The 19612-nt window shown below is 44.8% G+C and overlaps 1 protein-coding gene across 17 annotated transcripts in view; it reads left to right on the top strand.

Annotated features, from left to right (window-relative positions):
• The first annotated feature begins 259 nt into the window (after positions 1-259).
• The window catches only part of LOC114203734 (putative phospholipid-transporting ATPase IIB), a 55889-nt gene continuing 36536 nt past the window's right edge, over positions 260-19612 (top strand). For 7 of the 17 annotated variants that reach the window (XR_015767501.1, XR_015767500.1, XR_015767499.1 and 4 more), the window contains exon 1: positions 275-588. Coding sequence is in view for 3 of the 17 variants with exons in the window: in XM_088020718.1 (XP_087876844.1) it covers positions 473-588 (116 nt within the window). In the remaining 14 variants the exon portion in view is untranslated. Of the gene's footprint in view, positions 589-14788; positions 15138-16212; positions 17199-19612 lie in introns of those variants that run through there. The other 10 variants (XR_015767502.1, XR_015767504.1, XM_088020720.1 and 7 more) reach the window with 7 other exon arrangements.

The following is a 19612-nucleotide window of genomic DNA, read 5'->3' as shown; positions in this document are numbered from 1 at the left end:
TCCGGGGGCCGCGGCCGCCGCCGTCCCCGGACACGCGCACCTGGGGCACAGCCCCGGGCCGGCCTCCGGCGCGCGCCCTCGCGCACGCGCACGCGCCCAGCCCCCAGCGCCCAGAGCCCGGGGCGGGGCCGCCGGGACACACCCCCTCTGCGCGCCGCGGTGACGCCATCCGGCCCCGGCGCGCGGGAGGCGGAGCCTCAGCGCGTCACCGCCTCCGCTTGCGCCCGCGCCGCGGCGTTGACGTCATCGGGCCCGGACGCGGGACGGAGCCTCTTAACGCCGCCGCCTTTTGTGCCCTCCCTTCGCCGCAAGCTGTCGTCATCAGGCTCCGACGCTCTGTGAAGCTCTCGGGCTCCGGCGCTCGCGGGGCGGGCACGGACGCGCGGGCGGCGCCTCAGCCGGGTTGGAGCTGAGCGGAGAGGGCGGGGAAAGGCAGCAAATCGAGAAGGGGCGGGAAGGTGGCGGCCGGAACATGGCGGAGCGGATCCCTCTGTACCCGGTGCGCAGCGCGGCCGCCGTGGCCAACCGCAAACGCGCGACCTACTACAGCGCGGCCGGGCCTGGGCCGGGGGCCGAACGGCCCAGCAGGTAACGACGGCGCCGACCTCCCTCCCCCCCGCGGCGGCCCTCCCCCCGCGCCCCGTCCGGGCCCCCCGCCCCCCGGCCCCCGGCGGCGGGTCTGTCCCAGCTCGCAGGCCGCGCACAGTGCTCCGACTCCCGCGCGCCTGCACACTGAGGGGGCGTCCACCCTTGGGAGAGGCCCCGGGACCCAGCGTCGGGGCCGGGCGGGGTCACCCCCAGCTCCGCCCCAGTCCTGGGCTGCCTTGGCCATCGACGCCCTCGGAGGTGGGGGCCGGCGTGCGGCTGCGGCGCTCTCACGGGAGCCGGGCGGGCGGGGCCCTCATCCCGCAGACACTGCTGCTGTCCGAGCCTCGGCGTGGTTCCCGTAGGGACCGTGAACGTGCAGACACGAAGCCCAAACCTGAGTGGAGAAGCACGACCTGTCACAAACGCAAAGGGCTCAGGTTCTGTGCCAAACCCAGGTGCACTTAATCATGTTCGTTGGCCAGAAGTTTTGCTTTTAGCAATGAGAAACGGAACTTCACAAGGTTAGATTGTTTAATGGGACCCCACTTCAGTCGTCCATTTAAAACATAGAGACCTTTCGTTGAAAATGGAAGCCTCCTCCCCTAGTTGGTTTCAGCTCGCACTTAACTTGTTTCTCGCCCGAAGAGAGGAATACTATATTTTATAAAAAAGGAACTTATAAAAAGAGGAAGTACTGTCTTCTGCAGTTAATCGAAATTTTATTCCTAAGGAACTGTAGAAGCAATTAACTTTTTAAAAAATTTATTTGAGAGAGTGCCCGTGCGTGGGGGGGGAGGGTCAGAGAGAGAGAGAGAACCTCAAGCGGACTCCCCCTGAGCGTGGAGCCCTAGGCGGGCCTTGATCCCAGCACCTGAGATCAGGACCTGAGCTGAAGTCGAGAGTTGGACAGGTGCCGCAGAAGCTGCTAACTTTTAGTACAGAAGAGGAAAAAAAAATTTCAATATCCAGTTGCTTCAGGATTCGAGTTTTAGAGTAACTTTGGTTCTGGGCTCTTTGAGAAACTGTAACATAGAGTCAGAAAGTATGTGTTGTAATGTTGTAGAGCTGAATTGAATCGCGGCTCATTTACTGACTAGCTGTTTGATCTCATTAACCTGAACGCCCATTTCCTGGGACGTAAAATGGGGGGGAATACTGTTGTTTTCCTACAGGATGGTGAAGGGTTACAGGAGAACCTACTGAGGTGCCTGTGTTTAGCGTTTGGCCAGAAGTACCATTTCTCTTTTCCTCCTTGACAGTACCTGTAACAGTGATTGTGTCAGAAATTCTCTGAGTGCTTGATTTGGGGAGATCATTATTTGGAAATATGCTATTTATTTCACAATAGGTTTCCGTCGCGGCTTGCATCTCAGTTTTTGCTGCAGGTATTTTGAGGCTCTGTCATTTGGTGTGTACATATTTAGGATTCTTACGTCTTCTGGTAGAGTGTTTCTTTTTTTGCGTAATGTTCTTCTTTGTCTCTGGCAATTTTCTTTGCTCTGAAATCTCCTCCTGCTTTATTGTGGATTAATGTTTGCATGGTGTTTGCTTTCAGCCTAAGTTGAATTTGGAGTCTCTTTGTTGGATCCTTGTTTTCCGTTATGCACTCTGTCATTCTCTGGATGGGTGTATTTAGACCCTTTACATTTAAGTTAATTATTGCTACATTAGAGTGTAGGTGCTATTTTCTTATTTGTTTATTTTGTTCTGATTCTCATTCCTCTTCTGTTTCTCTTTTTGACTTCCTTTAGGTCATTTGAACTTTTTTTGGAGATCTCTGCGGGGTTTTTGAGTGTAGGTCTTCTTGTAGTTTTTGTAGTGTGTGCTCTGTTGGGTATTGCAGTATACGTATGTGACTTATCACCATGGGGCGTTGGGATTCGTATTTTAGTCTGTGGAGTAGAGTGTGTAAACCTTACTTGCATTTTGGTCCCTTTACCCATCTTCTCCCCCTACACTTCAAATATCCTATCTTGAGTATCAGATGGTGTTACACTTTTTGTTTAAATCATCAAATATTTATAAAACTCATGATTATAAGGATAGTCTAATGTACGTACCCATGTTTCTACTCTTTCTGTTACTCCTTCCTTGTATTCCAGGATTCTTTTTTCCCCATTCCCTTCTATTTGAAGTGCTTCCTATAGCCAATTTTTGAAATTTCTTCCACCTTAGAATGTTCTTATTTCCCCTTCATTCCGGAAGGATGGATGTATTGGGTATAGAATTCCTGGTTGAGAGTTCTTTCGTTAGCCTTGAAAACTGGCTACTGCCCACCTTGCCTTCATGATTCCTGATGAGAAGTTCACTGCTGCGCGAGTTGGCGTTTCCCTGCGGGTAACGTGTCATTTCTCTCTGACTGCTTTCAAGGTCTTATTTGTTTTTCATTTTTACAAGTTTAACTGTGATGTATCTTGGTGTGGATTTCTTTTGGTTTATCTTGGTTGGTATTTAGTAAGAGATTTTAATCTGTTGGGTTTTGTTTCACCAAAGTTGGGGAGTTTCTTCAAGGACTCTGGTTTCCACTGTCTTCTCTCTCCTGCTGGTACTGGGGTGATACAAATGTTGGATCTTTTGTTAGTGTTACATAATTCCCTTAGGTTCCCCGCCCCCCCCAGTTTCTTTTTTCTGTGTTAAGATTGTGTGCATTGTATTGATTTTTGTTCCCAAATTCCCTAATTCTGTCCTTTGTCATCTTCACTCTTCTGTTGATTCCATGCAGCAGTGTTTCATTTGAACTAGTGTGTTTGTCAGTTTTATAATTTCTGTTTGTTTCAAGAGAATTGTTATTGCTTGTTGAAGCATGTTTATGTTTGCTGCTTAAAATGATTGTCACATAATTCCAGTATCTGAGTTAATTTGAGTTTTGGTGTCTGTTGATTATCCTTTCTAACTCACACTGTGAATCTTCTGGTTCTTGATGTGATGGATGATTTTTTATTTTATCCTGGACATTCTGTTTCTTACGTCTGGAGAATGTGGGTTCTGTTTATATCTTTTACTTTAGCAGGTGATCGCCCTGTTTAGGTTTACCTTGTAGGTCCTGGCTTACATTTGTGGGTTGTGATCCCAGTGACAGTTTAATTTTGTGTTACAGTTTTTGGTGTGCTTGGTTTATGTGGTGTACTGGGACTCCTTCTTGTCCCTGCTTATCGTGCTGAAAGGAAGAGGCGATCTCCCCAGGCCCAGTGTCTCTTGGTAAGAGAAGGAATGGTCAGTCCATGTGATGAAAAGGCCTTGTTGGATGGGCAGTGGTTGTGATTGTACCCGCTCTGCACGAGCCTGCTGGCTGTTCTGGTGTGTCTGGTTAGGGGAGGAGCCTCAGCACCGCTGTGGCCCTTGGAATCCCTCTTGCTGGTGCTTCCTGCTGCTCTGGTCTCTGGTGGCAGAGGAGGGGAGTTCAGGCCCTGAATAGAAGCGGTTTCCTGGACTGGCTGCTTCTGAAGTGGGGCTGTGCTTGGTGATGCTGCCTGGTTTCCCTCCTGGTTAGAAGAGAGGGGCGTCTCGGCCCACGGGGACACAGGGGCTTTCTGAGGCTTCTAACCTGTTTTTGTGGCAGGGTTCCTCTAACTGCTGCCGCCCAGATGCACCCCTGTCCCTCGATGGGACAGGGGAGTCTTAGTTCCATGGGGAAGGATGCCGTTTCCCACGGCACTTTTTGATCTCTCTTGCTGGTGGTGGTGTACTCTTGCTCCCTCCAGGGGAGGAATGATCTTTCTGGGCTGCCTTTCCTTGCTGGGTTGGGAGTTAGGGAATGCCAGGCCTGTCTCCTTCCTGCTGTTGGGTGAGGGCCTGTAGGACGTCCTGCCGCTGTGTCGTTTCTCAGTCCTTGGTCCCAAGCCCCCCTAACCCTCTTCCTCTTCACTGCTGCCTTTTCGCCCCCTTCCAGAGCTCTCCTTTGTTTGGCTCTTGCTTTATTTCCAAGCTTATAGTTGGGCTTAGGGAAGAGGAGCAGGGAGAGATGGATCTTAAACTGGAAGTTGTGCTTTTACGTTATTTTGTGAAGGTTGGTTGTATTTTATCATAATAACATATGGTAAAAGGCTAATGAGAATATACTGTGGCTCTGTACTCCGCTTATTGCTTCCTCCTTACCCCAGCCTCTCACCCCCAAGGCACTTATTTTGGATTCTTCTAGCTGTTTCTTCTGGCATTTAAAATCTCCATATTTCAGTGGCTATATTTCTGACTCTGTCAGCATCGAAAATTACTTTTCTTTTGAAGCCTTCCATTATCTCAACCCCAGCCAGGATAGAGTTAGATGCCCCTGCTGGCTCCTACAGGCCCCTGTTCCCCCTCAGAGCACAGATTGCACTTGACGGTAGATGTCTCTTTTCCATGAATGGAACGGCAGTGACTGTCAGATTTTAGCCCTGATGCCTGGCCTCATGAGATGACTTGGAAAGTGTTCCCTTCTCTCCTGCTTTCTGGAAGACTTCGAATAGAGTTGCTCTCTTCTTTAAATGTTTGGTAGAATTCCCAGTGAAACCGTCTGGACCTAAGAGATTTCTTTTTTGGGTGTTTCACTTTACAAACTCAGTTTCTTTAATAGTTAACTAGGCTATTCAAATGAGCTATTTTGTTTGGGGTGAGTTGTGATTGTGCCCTTTGAGGAATCGGTCCTTTTCAGGAAAGTTGCCATATTTATGTGTGTAGTGTTGTTCATCATCTATTCTCTTACTATCTTTTTGATGTTGTTTCATTCAGATATTGGTGGTTTGTGCCTTCACTCCTTTGTTGGTTAGTCTTACTAGAGGTTTGAGTTTTTTCAAAGAGCTATCCTTTATTTTTCTTATTTTTTTTGTAGTTGTCTGTTTTCACTTTTATTAATTTCTGTGCTTTACTTTTCCTTCTTTTTGATTGCTTCTTTAGGTTTTATTTTTTATCTTCTCATTCTTGTTTCTTATGGTGGGAGTTTAGATTATTGATTGGAGACTTTTCCTCTTTTTTTAACATAAGGATTTTGTGCTGTCAATTTCCCTCTCAGCACTGATTTATCGGTGTCCCACAAATTTTGGCATTTTGTTTTACTTTGAGACTTCCCCTCTGTCTCATGGATTACTTAGGAATGTGTATGGAAAATTTGCTGTTATTTTTCTGTTACTAATTTCTAGCATGATTTCTTTGTGGTTAAAGAACATGCTTCGTGTTACTTCATTTAATTTTGGTGGTTTGTCTTGTGACCAAGAATATGGTCTGTATTGGCAAGAATTTCAGGGCCCAAAAGAAGGTGTATTGTGCTGTCGTTGGGTGAAATGTTCTGAAATGTTGATAAGATCCTGTTATCTTTGCTAGTTTATGTTCTAGTTGTTTTCTTGGTTGAGAGTGGGTCGTTGAAGTCTCTAACTGTAATTGTGCATTTGTCTATTTTTCCTTTTGGTTTTATCAATTTTTACTTTACTGTTTTGCCAGTCTGTCATTTGGTGCAGACATGTTTGGGATTGCTCTGTTTTGATGGACTGATGCTTTTATTATTTTATAATTTCCATCTGTCTCTAGTAATATTTTTGCTCTGGGCTTTCCTTTTTCTGACATTTATATAGCCACTCATGCTTTATTTTGACTAATGTTTACCTGGCATATAATTTTCCATCCTTTTACTTTCCACCTGCTTATATTTAAGGTAAGTTTGTTGTAGTCAGCATATGGTTGGCTTATGTTTTGTTTTTGTTTTTTTTTAAAGAATTATTTATTTGAGAGAGAGAATGAGATAGAGAGACAGCATGAGAGGGGAGAGGGTCAGAGGGAGAAGCAGACTCCCCGCCAAACAGGGAGCCCGATGCGGGACCCGATCCCGGGACTCCAGGATCAAGACCTGAGCCTGTGCCAATCTCTGTCTTATGATTGATATATTTAGAACATTTATGTTCAGTGTAATGATTGACAAGTTAGGGCTTATATCTGCCATTTTCCTTTTTGATTGCTGCGTTGTTTCTTTGTTTTCTTTTTCCTGTTTTTCTGTGCGTTACTTGAACAATTTTTGGAATTCCATTTTGATTTACCTATGGTGTTTCTCCACTGTATGTCTTTGTATAGATGTTATTTAGTGGTAGTTCTAGATATGACATTATACATATGTGATTCATCACAGTATTCTGGTGTTGATATTTTATCAGTGTTAGTAAAGTGAAGAATCAGTACCTCTTTACATCCCTTTACTCATCCTTACTGGTAAAGTAATTATCTTGTACAATTACATAAATACTTTAATTTTGCAAAAGTACATAAATATTTCCCTTACATATGACTAGAGTTACACATCAGTGTTAATTTTTCTCTCTCTCAAACATAATCTAGAAAACTCAAAAGGAGAAGAAATGCCTATTCTATTCACCCATGTTTTCACTATTTCTGTTGTTCTCTTATTTCTTGAAGGTCCTGAATTCCTTATTATTTCTGTTCTAAGAATTCCTTGCTATTCTTTTAGTGTAGGTCTGCTGAAAACAAATTCTCTTAGTTTTCTTTCGTCTTAGAAGGTCTTATTTCTGCTTCATTCCTGAAGGGTAATTTCACCAGATACACAATTTGGGGTTGACAGTCCTTTTTCTATTTTAAGCCCTTGGAAAATGTTATGCTACTTCTTTCTGGCCTCCATGATTTCTGATGAGAAATCTGATGTCATTGGAATGTTTTCTTTTCCTGTAGGTAAGATGTCATTTCTCACTACTTACAAGCTTTTTTTCTTGTCTTTAGTTCAGTAGTTTGATTATTATGGGTCTTGACATAGATTTCTTTGGGTTTATACTGTTTGGGGTTCACGTAGCATATTGAATCTGCAAGTTTTATCTTTTGTCAGGTTAGGAGTTTTCAGCCATTATTTGTCTAGAACTTTTTGAGCCCCACCCTCTTTCATCTCTTCTAACACTCTCTCTGGAGACACCTTGTGAGATCTTTCTTGTGTCTCAAACGTCCTGAGTTTCTCCTCATTTGTTTTAAGTCCATTTTCTGTCCAGATTGGTTTCTGTTGTTCACTCTTCAAGTTCATTGACTTTTCCTTTGTCTCTTCTTTTCTGCCCCGAACCCTATGCATTGTTTTCAAATCTCCATTATTGTATTTTTTAGTTTTAGAATTTCCATTTGGTTCTTCTTCATATTAGCTTTCTTTGCTGAAATAGCTGTTTGTTTGTTTTCATTTGCTTCAAGTATGTTTGTAATTGCCCATAGACACATTTTTATGATGGATATGAGAATCCTTGTCAGATAATTTCACCATATGCATCCCTTTGGTGTTGGCATTTGTTGGTTATTTTTCCTTCAGGATTAGAGATTTTCCTGGCTTTTGGTATAATGAGTCCTTTTTTTTTTTTTAAATTGTATCCTGGACATTTTGGGTATTATGCTGGGAGGTTCTGGACTTTATTCAAATAATCTTCTGTTTTATCAGGCCTCCTCTGACACCCCATGGGACTGGGGTTAGGGAGGTGGGATGAGGTGGTGCTGCCTTGTTGCTGGCAGATGGGGTGAAAGCTGGGTTCCCTTTGACACCTGGGAGAAGAGGGTGCCCCCTTCACCGCTGGGCAGACATGGGGTCTGCGGTGCCGCGTGGGGCTCTGCTGATGTCCCCTTGTCTGGGGAGGGGAGGAATGCCTGTTTATTGCAGCCTCTGGCCTCCTGCAGTATGGCCTGGGGGGCCTTTACGTCTGGGTTCCTGTGAACCCAGTGGTAGGGATGGGCAGGAGGGCCTGGGCTGTTCTTGGGGCTCTCTTTGGTTTATGTCCATGGTTTTTCTGGCTGCTGACTCTCTGGTACACAATTTGGGATAAATGAGGCTGAAGGAGCGCATTGGGAACTCCCTGTTGTGTGACCTCTGGGGTCTGGGTCCCTCCTGGTCTGCCTCCTTCTCTTCACCTTTCCCTCTGTCGTCTCCAGGGTTATACTTATGGGGGAGAGGGGGAGGGCGCCCTGTCTGCTCAAGTCTTGTTCTGGAACTGGCAGGAAGGAGTCATTTACCTTTGTTCTGTTTTTGTCTTTACTCTTTGTATTTGAAAGTCAGTCTTATTATTTATTTTTCCATTCACTAACAAGTTTTGGCTACAGGCCTCCCGTTTGGAGTGTAAAATTCAGTGTATTCAAAAAATACACTATTTATGTATTCACAAGGTAAATGCAGCCATCACCACGGGCAGGGTTGGAAGATTTTCTTCACCTCTGAGAGAGACCTAGCGCCCCGCCTCTCAGCACCTCCCGCACCTCATCTCTGGAGGTTTTCTTACTGCAGTGAGATATACTTAACAAAGCTAACTGTGTTTAGGGTACTTTTGACTTAGTATATAACAAATCTCTAATTTCATATTTCAGAACTGTAAAGTGAGTAAAGTTTCATATCCAAATTATGGCTTTTCTAGTATTTCTGTTTTGGGAAATGTGTGCTGTAAATTAGAAGACAGCTAAAAAAATAGATAAAAAAATAAAAAGTGCAAATTCAGTCTTCTATTTCCAATAACAAAAGTTTATATTATGGGGTCTTTTTCTTCCACATTGGCAATTGAAAGCTAATTAGTTGTTAGAAAAACAGCTTTGACACGGGCTTTTCTTGCTTTGTGAGCTTTAAAAGGCTTTTTTTTGACCATATAAAAATGTCATTTTGTGTTCATAAGGTATAAGGAACTGTAGTAATGTATTTTAAAGGTTTTCAGGTTTTCCTTGGAGTGAAACTACTTTTATTTCATTATAATCATGCTAGTTTAGGACACAATATATTTAACATGTAGTGATCATAAATTATTACAACTGGTATAAAATTTTTCATCATTGGGTTTGTACTTTATGAAAATTTCAAGGGGACAAATTAGATATGATTTGAGTATGGTTAATACAGGAGGATGTTCTTGGTTTTTTTTGGGGGGGTGGGTTTTTTTTTTTTTTTTGGAAGTTACTAGGTGAATGAAATGCTGTGTCCCACGCATAGTATTTAATAGTTCAGTAAGAGTGCAATTACTTGTTAAGATCATTTTCTGTGAACTAATGTGAGGCATTGATTTTCTTCTTGTAGTATGTATAGGTGGGTAAAAGTAAGGTATTTGTTAATTTGATATTTTTCATTTCTGTCTTTTAAATGGTACCCGTGTCATTCAAATTATCTTCACATTTGAAAAGAGAATGACTGACACTGGACATCATTGTGTTTATCCATGTCTATTAGTACCTATTCTTTGCTTCATGTTGCAGTGTGGCTTTTGGCCCTGCCTAGAGTCATTTGCAATATTATAATGGTTAAACTTTAGTGTTTGAGAAGAGAGTCATGCTGAGAACAGATGGCTCTTGTCTGATTATCTCTAAAATATTCGTGTGTTTCTTAATAGAGGCAACACAGTTTTTTTTATAGACACTCAGAATGAGTGTCTATACACGATTTCCTCTGAATCTTTAAAAATTTTACAGTTATGATCTAAAAAAATGCCTTTACTCTAGTTATAAAGATGAAACTTCTTTTTTGTGTTTTCACAGCTGAAAAGGTTTTTTCAAGTACCAAATGATTCTTCCTTTGTTTTTTTTTTTAAGATTTATTTATTTATTTGACAGAGAGTGAGAGAAAGAGAGAGCACAAGCAGGGGGAGGGGCAGAGGGAGAAGCGGACCCCCTGGGAATCCAGTGTGGGACTCGATCCCAGGACCCTGGGATCACGACCTGAGCCGAAGGCAGACGCTAGTGACTGAGCCGCCCAGGTGCCGCTACCAAATGATTCTTAAGATAGTGTTTATCAAAGTGCTCAGGCCCAGGACTCCTTGGAATCAGAGACATATTTTTAAGGATCTGTAGTTCACTCGAGTTCATGAAATTCTTTAAACCTGCCAGAACAGGTCTGTTTCACTGTAGTTTCTACAGCTGACAGTATTAGCATGAAGATAGATTTGGTGATTGTGAACATGACAGTTTTGGGTATAACTGGGTCATGTGTCCTGAGCTAATCGGCCCACGTATGTTTTTAATTTCTGGATTGGCGTTTACATAATATTAGATATTGTCCCATTACTCTAATTTAGAGGCTTGTTTCGATTCATGTATAGCATTGGTGTAATTTCTTATGTTAAGAAATTGGTATTGAGGTTTTTTTACAGAACGCCGTGGAAGAGGAGTCGGTGGCTCCGAGGTTACTGTGTCCATAGTCCACATGGGGGGCATCTCCGGGCGTGGGCACTGACTGGCCCTTGCGCGTCTTGCTTCTTTTTATTGCTGAGGTCAAGGCGTGCCTTTCAGGCAATGTTCCTTTCCTTTTTTTTTTTTTTTTTCTACACAACTATTCTGCTGTTTAACTCCTCTGCTACTGTAGGAAGGGAAGAGTCCCAGTTTCCCAGTATACAGTTTTGCTGCTTATTAGTGACTCATCAGTGACACGCTTGAACTTGGAAGCTGTGTTTGATGAAGGAAACATACCCATTTCTTTATAGTACTTTGTTGCTTTGTTTTTCTACTCTATTAACATGTAGGCAAAGAGGGCAGTGTTTATTTTTCTTAAAGAAGGTTTAAGCATTAGGCATATTTTAAATGGTTTCTCCCTTTACTATCAGTTGGCTTCTCAGCAATGCTTCTCCTCAAAATGGAAACAATAAGGCTATTACATACTTAATGTGAGTTTAAGCTAGTTACTGTATTGACCTACTTTTACTTAGATACATGTAAATTACGCACCTTCTAGTACTTGAGTGTTTTTTGTTGAAGGTCCCCAATTTTTCTAAACCTTTGGCAGCAGCTAAGAGAGTTGTCTCCGTTTCTTAGTGTGGCAGTACTCTTGGGTTTGGTATCATCTGTTCTGTCGTCTTTGTTCACATTGTTTTTACTCTTTTTAAAAATATGTTTCCAGAATTATACTTAATTGCTGGAAACGTTGATTTTTCTTGAGTGACAAACCAATTAAGTGTGTATGACACTAGGCAACACAGACACTTAGGATTTTCTGCTTATCCTGTCTCTGAAAAAATCCATTATTCATCATCTTATTGTTTTTAAATACTGAGGTAAAATTTTCAATACGATAGGAAAATTGCTTTGGAAATGGAATAAATTGCTTGCCAGTTCAAAGGCTCCATCTCTGAAGTGGAGGTTACTAAACGTGATGTTGCTTATGTTCATTATCTTTCAGACTCTTTGTACTACTTTTCTAGCATGAAACTTGATAAGATTGTGACTTTTGCTAAAATGCAGCACAATCGCTGAAAGAACTTAATGAAAAAGACTAAAAATCTCATTTTGTATACTATATTATAATATATTTAAGTGGCATTTTGAATTTTAATTGCATTTTGTATAAATATTCATTTTCTAGTTGACTGTTTTAAAAGAAGTGATCTTATGCAGAGAATGAGAAAAAAGGAATTTTTCTGAGGAAACCTATTGACTCTGTTTTAGGCCCGCTCCCTCACAGCTGAGAGGAGCTTTTGTGTGAGCCCCTCAAATGACGAGTCTCCTGTTGTGGGGATGTTGTGTGGTGTGTGGATGGTGACTGGAGCGAGGGGACCCTGGGTGCTGGTCGGGGCGGGGACAGGTGCTGCCGCTCCTCCCTGTGACTCTCGGAAGGCCCTCCCTCCGCCTTACTACTGTCAGCGACAGTGTGTGGGTGTCCGACACCCGGGACCGGGTCTCATCACTGGAACTAAAGTCTTCCGTGCTTTTTGGGTAGACTTTTAAGCAGCACAGCACAGTCATGGTCATCTTGGTAGATCAATCTTTTGTACATTTTTCATGTTTTCAAATATTTGCTTTCATGGATCATTAGAAGCTATGGTTAAAGTTACTCCCATTACAAAAAAGGGCTGTCAGGGCATTTTCACAAACTGTCCTCCATAAAAGTTGTTCACACTCTTGCTAGCCATTAAGAGTGCTTCATTAACCAAGACTGTTAAGAATGCTAAGGGTGAAGAATTTTTTTCAGTTGTTTTAATTTGCGTGTTTTAGAAGTTCTCTTGGAAACAAAAATGACTCCTAGTCTTAAAACCTTCCACTGACTTCCCTTCCCCTGAGAGTTAAAGTGAGACTCCTTATCCTGGCAGGCCGTGCCCACGGGACTCAGCCCTGCCCACCCCTTCAGCCGCATCCGGTGTCCCTCCCGTGCCTTGCCCACTCCAGCTGCCCCGGCTTTCTCTCCAGTCCTGAGCCCTCAAGGCTCTGCAGCCCCTTCCAGGTCTCCCAAGACCTTCTGTGGTTGGTTCCTTTCATGCAGGTGTCTCCTCTTGAGACTCGGCTTCCTTCTGGCCCTCGCGCCTTCTGTATTAGAGTCTTCCCAGCACGTCTCCCTTTGCAAGTAGGCAGCCCGCTTCTTGTGCTTGTCCTCGTTGGGACAGCGCTCGCCCAGGGCGGTCCCTCAGGTGTGTGTGGGAAGGGTTAGAGTTCCTAATGTGGCTGCACATAGTTCTCTAAGTACAGCTGTATTTCTTTTTTTATGAATTGTCTTTGCTCATCTGTCATTCAAAGTGTTTGCTTTTTTTTTTAAAGATTTTATTTATTTATTTGACGGAGATAGAGAGAGAGCACAAGTAGGCAGAGAGGCAGGCAGAGGGAGAGGGAGAAGCAGGCTCTCCACCGAGCAGGGAGCCCGATGCGGGACTCAATCCTGGGACTCCAGGATCGTGACCTGAGCTGAAGGCAGTCGCTTAACCAACTGAGCCACCCAGGCACCCAAGGGTTTGCTTTTTTTAAATTTTATTTGTGAGAACTGTTTCTGAGGAATGGTTTTACTGTCATGTGCTGTAAAAGTTTCTCATTTGCGCTAAACTTTTCTTCTTGGACCATGCAGAATACAGGTACCCTGGGTGCCCGGTTGTGGGAAGGGCTCCGTAGACCCCAGCCCCCTTCTCCAGGGCCTCACAGTCCAGGAGGCCTTCAGGAGTGTTCTCTCTCCTTCTGGTGTTTGGTCTCATTGACAGGCCAGCTCCCCAAGTGATCAAACTCTTGCCTGAATGTGCCTGGTGTGTGAGGATTTGGCTTTTCCAGGATAGCCATACCGATTCTAGTTCCTTAACTGCGGCAGCCGGCAGGAGGGTGAGGGGAAGGGGCCTGGTGGTGCGTTCAGGCTGACCCCAGGGTAGAAACCAGCTTCGTATGTTGGAGATGTGGGTAGTGATGAGGAAATACCCATCTTCCGGGGGTTACGCGGCTGCTAGGAAGCTGGATTTCAGCGATATTTATAGAATGTGTTCCTTTTTAAAAAATTTATCAGACCTAACATAAAACTTACCATCTTAAGCACGTCTACCCAAGCGTGCAGTGCAGTGGCCGTGAGCACATTCACGCTGTTGTACCACTGTCCTCACCTCCCGCCCCCAGGCCTCCTTCCTCCTCCCAAACCCAAGCTCTGCACCCGGGAGACGCCTCGCTGTCCCCCCTCCCCGGCCCCCGTAGCCTTTCTGTACCTCCGTGTCTGTGGAGTTGACTGCTGTCACCTCGTGGAGGTGGAGCCCTTCGGGGTCTGTCGTATTGCGTCTAGCTTATTGCACTGAGCGAAATGTTTTCAAGCTTCGTGCCATAGCACACGTCACATTGCCTACTTCTTTTAAACCGGGTGATGTCACGTGGTATGGATAGACCACCTTTGGTCTTGGACATTTCAGTTATTTTTCTTTTTTATAGTAAGAATTTCCTATGTTAATTGTCTAAAACTAGGAATTAAATGAACGTAGGCGAGGTGCTTAAATTCATGCCTGACAGTTTCAGCAAACACTGGCCGCCGGCTTCTCCTGTCCCTCCTCCTCCTCTCAACGCTGAATTTCTACCTGGGCAGCAGGGAAGGGAGGCCACGCTGGCTTGCACCCACGTTCACTGTCCTTCCTTCAGCCTCGCCCTCTGCTTTCCCTCCCCCAGGGGGTAGCTGTCCCTTGCTCTGTAGCTGGGAGGGGTCACCTGAGGATCCAGATGGTCTTCAGTAGCTTTCAGTCAGTTCCTACTCTTTCCTCCCTCCCCGCCCGCTTCAGAGGTCCCCCTGACGCCAGGCCCGCCCCTCCGGGGTCCCAGGGTTCTCCTGCCTCCTCGCGGCTGTGCTGAGACCCCTGTTTTTCTTGGATCTGCTTATTTACCATCCATCTATCTGCTCTCTAGCTTTCTGCATTTTGTTATCATCTCTTGTTTTCTGTTCTGTAGGTTTCAGCTTTAAGAAAAAGCAGTGTTTTTGGTATTGAAGGCAGTCGTGTATTTAATCTTCCATTTTTATGGGAAACACTTTCTAATCCTTTCTACCTGTGTGTCTGTCTGTCTGTGTTTTCTCTTTCAGAAGACAGCTGTTCTGGGCGTCCTAATCTGCAGAGCGGTGTAGACCTCTCGTCGCTCTCCTTACAGGAGTTGACAGTTGTAGTTATCTCGAAGCAGGCTGCCTTCTGTGTCCCAGCTCCAGTTCCAGAATTCTCACGGATAGCTGTGGCTGAGCTTGGGGGACTGGCAGTCCTTCCTGAGCTGTGCGCTGCCCCACCTACCTTCCCTACCTTCCCGTCCGCAGTGGTCATTCCACACGCACCCTGCCCCTCTACCTGGATGCAGCCCCTGCAGCCTGAGCTCAGTCGGCACCTTCCAAGGGCTAGGGGACTGTCTCGCCAGTAGCCACTGCTATCATTTAAGATTTCCTGGTGAGTGAGTCTGAGCTTGTGAGTTACAAGCTGTGTCCGTTACTGACTGCCGTGTCTTCAGTGTGGGCACGCATGTAGTGGTGCTCAGCAGGTGACTGAGGGTATGTACCCAGCACAGCCAAACGGCTTGCAGAGCGTTTTCTCACCTTCCTGTAAGGATTTTGAGAGGTGATTTTTCTTGGGGTCCTCAGCCTAACGTACTCTTTGTACTCCAGTATTTTCAGAGGTCTCGTGGTTTTTATTTTTTATATGACATTATATTGGGAGGAGGAGAAGTGTTTGCGTGGTTAGTGTTTGCTAAAGATCTGCCCACCGTCTCCTCAGGCTTATTCTCTGCTTTACGGTCTCAGGGCAGGTGGTGCCTGTGTTTGTCGTGTGCTGTGTGTCGGGTCCCCTCGATGCCTAATCGGCACTGCACTGAAGCACCAGAGTGCCCGGGGGAGCCTCAGCACAGGCCGTCGGCACACTTACATCCTCCACGAGGAGAGCACCTCTGTCTTCACCTCACCACCCTCTCTTATCCGAGGGCCGTTTCACATGAGGGAGGAAAGATGAGAGCGAGGTCGCGGGAAGCAGGATTGTCAAATTGACTCAGAATACAAAGAAAAAAATCGTCATTAATTGCTATGCAGTTGTATCAGTGTCCTATTGCTGTTCTAAAATTATCCTAAATGTAGTGGCTTAAAACAAATGTATTATTTTCCAGTTCTGAAGGTCAGAACCGTATGGACTCACAGGGCTACAGTCAGGGTGTCAATATGCAGCATCTCCTCCTGTAGGTCCTTGCAGAGAGTCCAGTTCCATGTGGTTGTAGGTTAAAGTCCTGTTTTCTTGCGCCCAAATTACTCTAATACGATACATTTAAGAGATACTACCAATCAGTGTGGAAGAGATGGACTCTTGCATAAATAACATCGCCATTTCTGTTGTTGTATAGTATATATATCCCTGCAAAACTTCGTATTTCGTAGAAATGCTCGCTGGAAGTAACAGGGTTTATGGGCAAAGGTAAGTTAGGGCAGACCACTGGGGACCACATCACTAACAAAAACCGTCATAGTTCTGGTGACATTTGCTGAAGGGGCACATTGAGTTCCTGGCCAGTGAAGATTTACCTGTGAGGAGGCTGGTGCCACGGGAGAGGGTCCTAGTTCCGGGGGTGCCCCCAGTGCACACGCCCCAAATACGCCCAGCTCCACTGAACAGCATGGGGAGCAGCCTTAGCCACAGTTTGTAAGTAGTAGTGCAGGACCCCGTGTGCTAGCAAACGTGAATCAGTGCCGGTGATGACAAGATGCCATTTTCCTCCCTTTATTTAAGCGAAGGGTACATGTATTTAGCTCTCATCTGATGAGGGTGAGGTAAAATTGCTTTTGGCATTATTCATAGCACTCAGTGGTGGGAGTTTAAATTTGCAGTTGGCAATAATATTTCAAGTGTTTTAGAGCTTATGACTTTGTACAAACTATTGCAGTTCTGGGATTCTTTGAAAGAATTCATGTAAAAATATGGAGAAAGTTCTGTGTACAGATATTTGCACGGAAACGTTATTTAGTGGGAATTTATAAATGTTTTCTCTGTCCAACAGTGGGGGATACCTCAGTAACCTTTAACTCAGTAATCCACTTGCTGGCTTATTTTTTTAGTTACCACATGTTAAAAAGATGGTAAAAGGAGCTTAGGTAGCAGGTCAGCATTGGCCTTATTGTCCAAGGACATCTTTATAGTCATTGAATTCCACTTGTGTTTGGATTCTTTTTTTTCTTTTTTAAAGATTGTATTTATTTACTTGAGAGAGAATGAGAGATGGAGAGGACGAGACGGAAGCGGGTCAGAGGGAGAAGCAGACTCCCTGCTGAGCAGGGAGCCCGATGCGGGACTCGATCCCGGGACTCCAGGACCATGACCCGAGCCGAAGGCAGTCGCTTAACCAACTGAGCCACCCAGGCGCCCCACTTGTGTTTGGATTCTTGACAGCTAGGCACCTGTTTCAAAAAAATAAAGTTTCAAGAAGGTGGAGTCTTCTGGAATCTTGCCTTCTGACCTTTTCACAGAATCCTAGTAAGCAAAGGACTGCCTGGCACCGTCACTGCATATACCCGCACATGCACACGCCCCCACACACATGCAGGTGTGTGAACACCCACATCCACAGATTCCCTGAGGGACTGCTAAGTTGGCACATATAAAGCTCGTTTATGTACTCTGCACTGTGTGTATACTTCATATACATTTAAAGCTTGTTATGTACTGTAGAAGATGTATTTCAATAACGTCTTAGAGCAGAATGGAAATAATTCTGTTCTTGGATATTCCTGACCATCTGGAGTAGCACTCACCATTTTCATTCTTTTTTTAAAGATTTTATTTATTTGATAGGGAGAGACACCGTGAGAGAGGGAACACAAACAGGGGGAGTGGGTGAGGGAGAAGCAGGCTTCCCACAGAGCAGGGAGTCCCCCGATCCCAGAATCCCGGGGTCATGACCTGAGCCCAAGGCAGACGCTTAACAACTGAGCCACCCAGGCGCCCCTCATTTGGTTATATCTTTTTAATTTCTTTTAATTTGGAGAAATCTTTGTGGTGGTTTTCTTTCTTCTCATGTGGCATTTTTGAAGAGTCCAGGCTGGTGGTTGGTAGTGTCTGGATTAGTACCTCCTGGAGTTGGGTGTAGTGCTCTTATTTTGTGCACTCCCCGTCACGTGAAAATTAGCCCCAGAGCAGTGCTTCTCAAGCAGCAGAGTGCGAGGGCTCTTGATACCAACTGTAGGCTACTTCCAGAAGTTTCTTGTTTCTGGGGGTGGCTCCAAGAATTTCTGGGGACTGCACTTTGAGAACCACTGCTCTGGGATTGAGTAAATACGGTAAATGTGTACATGTGTTGGCAGGAATGCTGGATCTGCTGCTTCTTGTATCACACCAGCAGGCAGACATCAGGTTGTCCTGTGGTGACTCGTTCTGAGTGTGAGTTCTAGCTTAAGGTGCTGATCTCTGTAGAATTTCTGCTGTTCGTAAGTTTCCATTTGCAGTTGTGAAGAATTGGATGATTCTCCAGCATCGTGACAGTTTTGTTCCCAAATGCTGCTTCCCAAATTTGTTCCCAAATCCCCCCCCCCGCCAGTTATTAGTGGATTTTCCAAATATCTTTCTGTTACTGATTTATTTCTAAAGTTATTTTTAAAGATTTTATTTGAGAGAGAGTGAGAGAAAGAGAGCATGAGCAGGGAGAGAGTGGCAGAGGGAGAAGCAGACTCCCCGCTGAGCAGAGAGCTTGATCCCAGGACCCTGGGATCACGACCTGAGCTGTAGGCAGACGCTTAACTGGCTGAGTCACCTAGGTGCCCCTGATTTTTTTTTTTAAGATTTATTTATTTGTTTCAGAGAGAGAGAGAGTGCAAGCATGAGTGGGGGGAAGGGAAGAGGGAGAAGCAGACTCCCCACTGAGCATGGAGCCAGAAGCAGGACTCGATCCCAGGACCCTAAGATCATGACCTGAGCTGAGGCAGACCCTTAAGCACCTGAGCCATCCAGGCGTCCCTTTCTGTTACTGATTTTTAAAAGAAATTCCTTTATGGGGCGCCTGGGTGGCTCAGTCGTTAAGCATCTGCCTTCAGCTCAGGTCATGATCTCAGGGTCCTGGCATCGAGCCCCACATCCGGCTCCCTGCTCAGCGGGGAGTCTGCTCCTCCCTCTCCCACTTCCCCTGCTTGTGTTCCCTCTCTCGCTGTGTCTCTCTCTGTGAAATAAATAAATAAAATCTTTATAAAAAAAGAAATTCCTTTATGGTAAGAGAACATACTTTGTCTAATTTCAGTTCTTTTGAATTTGTTAGTTTGTGTTATGGCCCAGGTTGTGGTCCGTGGGGATGAGTGTTCATGGTGCACTTGATGAGAACATTCTGCCGGACAGGGTGGAGTGCCAGGGTAGGTTGGCTGACAGTGCTGACCATGTCTTTCTGTCCTTTCTGATACTGTTTCTTCCATTAATTACTGAGAGAGGAGTTACGAAGTCTTCCGGCAGTATTATGGATTTGTTTCTTTCTCCTTTTACTTACATATTTCATACTTTGTGTACTTTGAAACTGGTGGTAGGTGCATGCACATTTATGATTGTTAGAGCTTATGGGTGATTTGATCTTTTATCATTATGTAATGTTCTTCTTTATCCTGGGCGGTTCTTTCATTTTATTTTTTTGATGTCTTCTTTGTCTTATAGTAGCTACTTTTTTTCCTTTGAACGAGTGTTTGTATCATATCTTTTTCCATCTTTTTACTTTTAATCTTTTAACATTATATGCCATTATATTTCAAGTATTTTTATTTTTTTGTAGGTAGTGATTTTTGTCCTCCAGGTGACATTTGGTGACATCTGGACACATTTTTATTGTCACGACTGGGGGAATACTGCTACTGGCATCAAATGTGTAGTGGCCTGGTTTGCTGTTGAACGCTCCACAATGCACAGGACAGCTCCGT

This window comes from Eumetopias jubatus, unplaced genomic scaffold (assembly GCF_037043125.1).
Source record: "Eumetopias jubatus isolate StellerSeaLion01/CBP00866 unplaced genomic scaffold, mEumJub1_p1.0 scaffold_114, whole genome shotgun sequence".
Classification (NCBI taxonomy): Eukaryota; Metazoa; Chordata; class Mammalia; order Carnivora; family Otariidae; genus Eumetopias; species Eumetopias jubatus.
The sequence above is the reverse complement of the archived record's forward strand: the minus strand, read 5'-3'. Positions and strand labels throughout refer to the sequence as shown.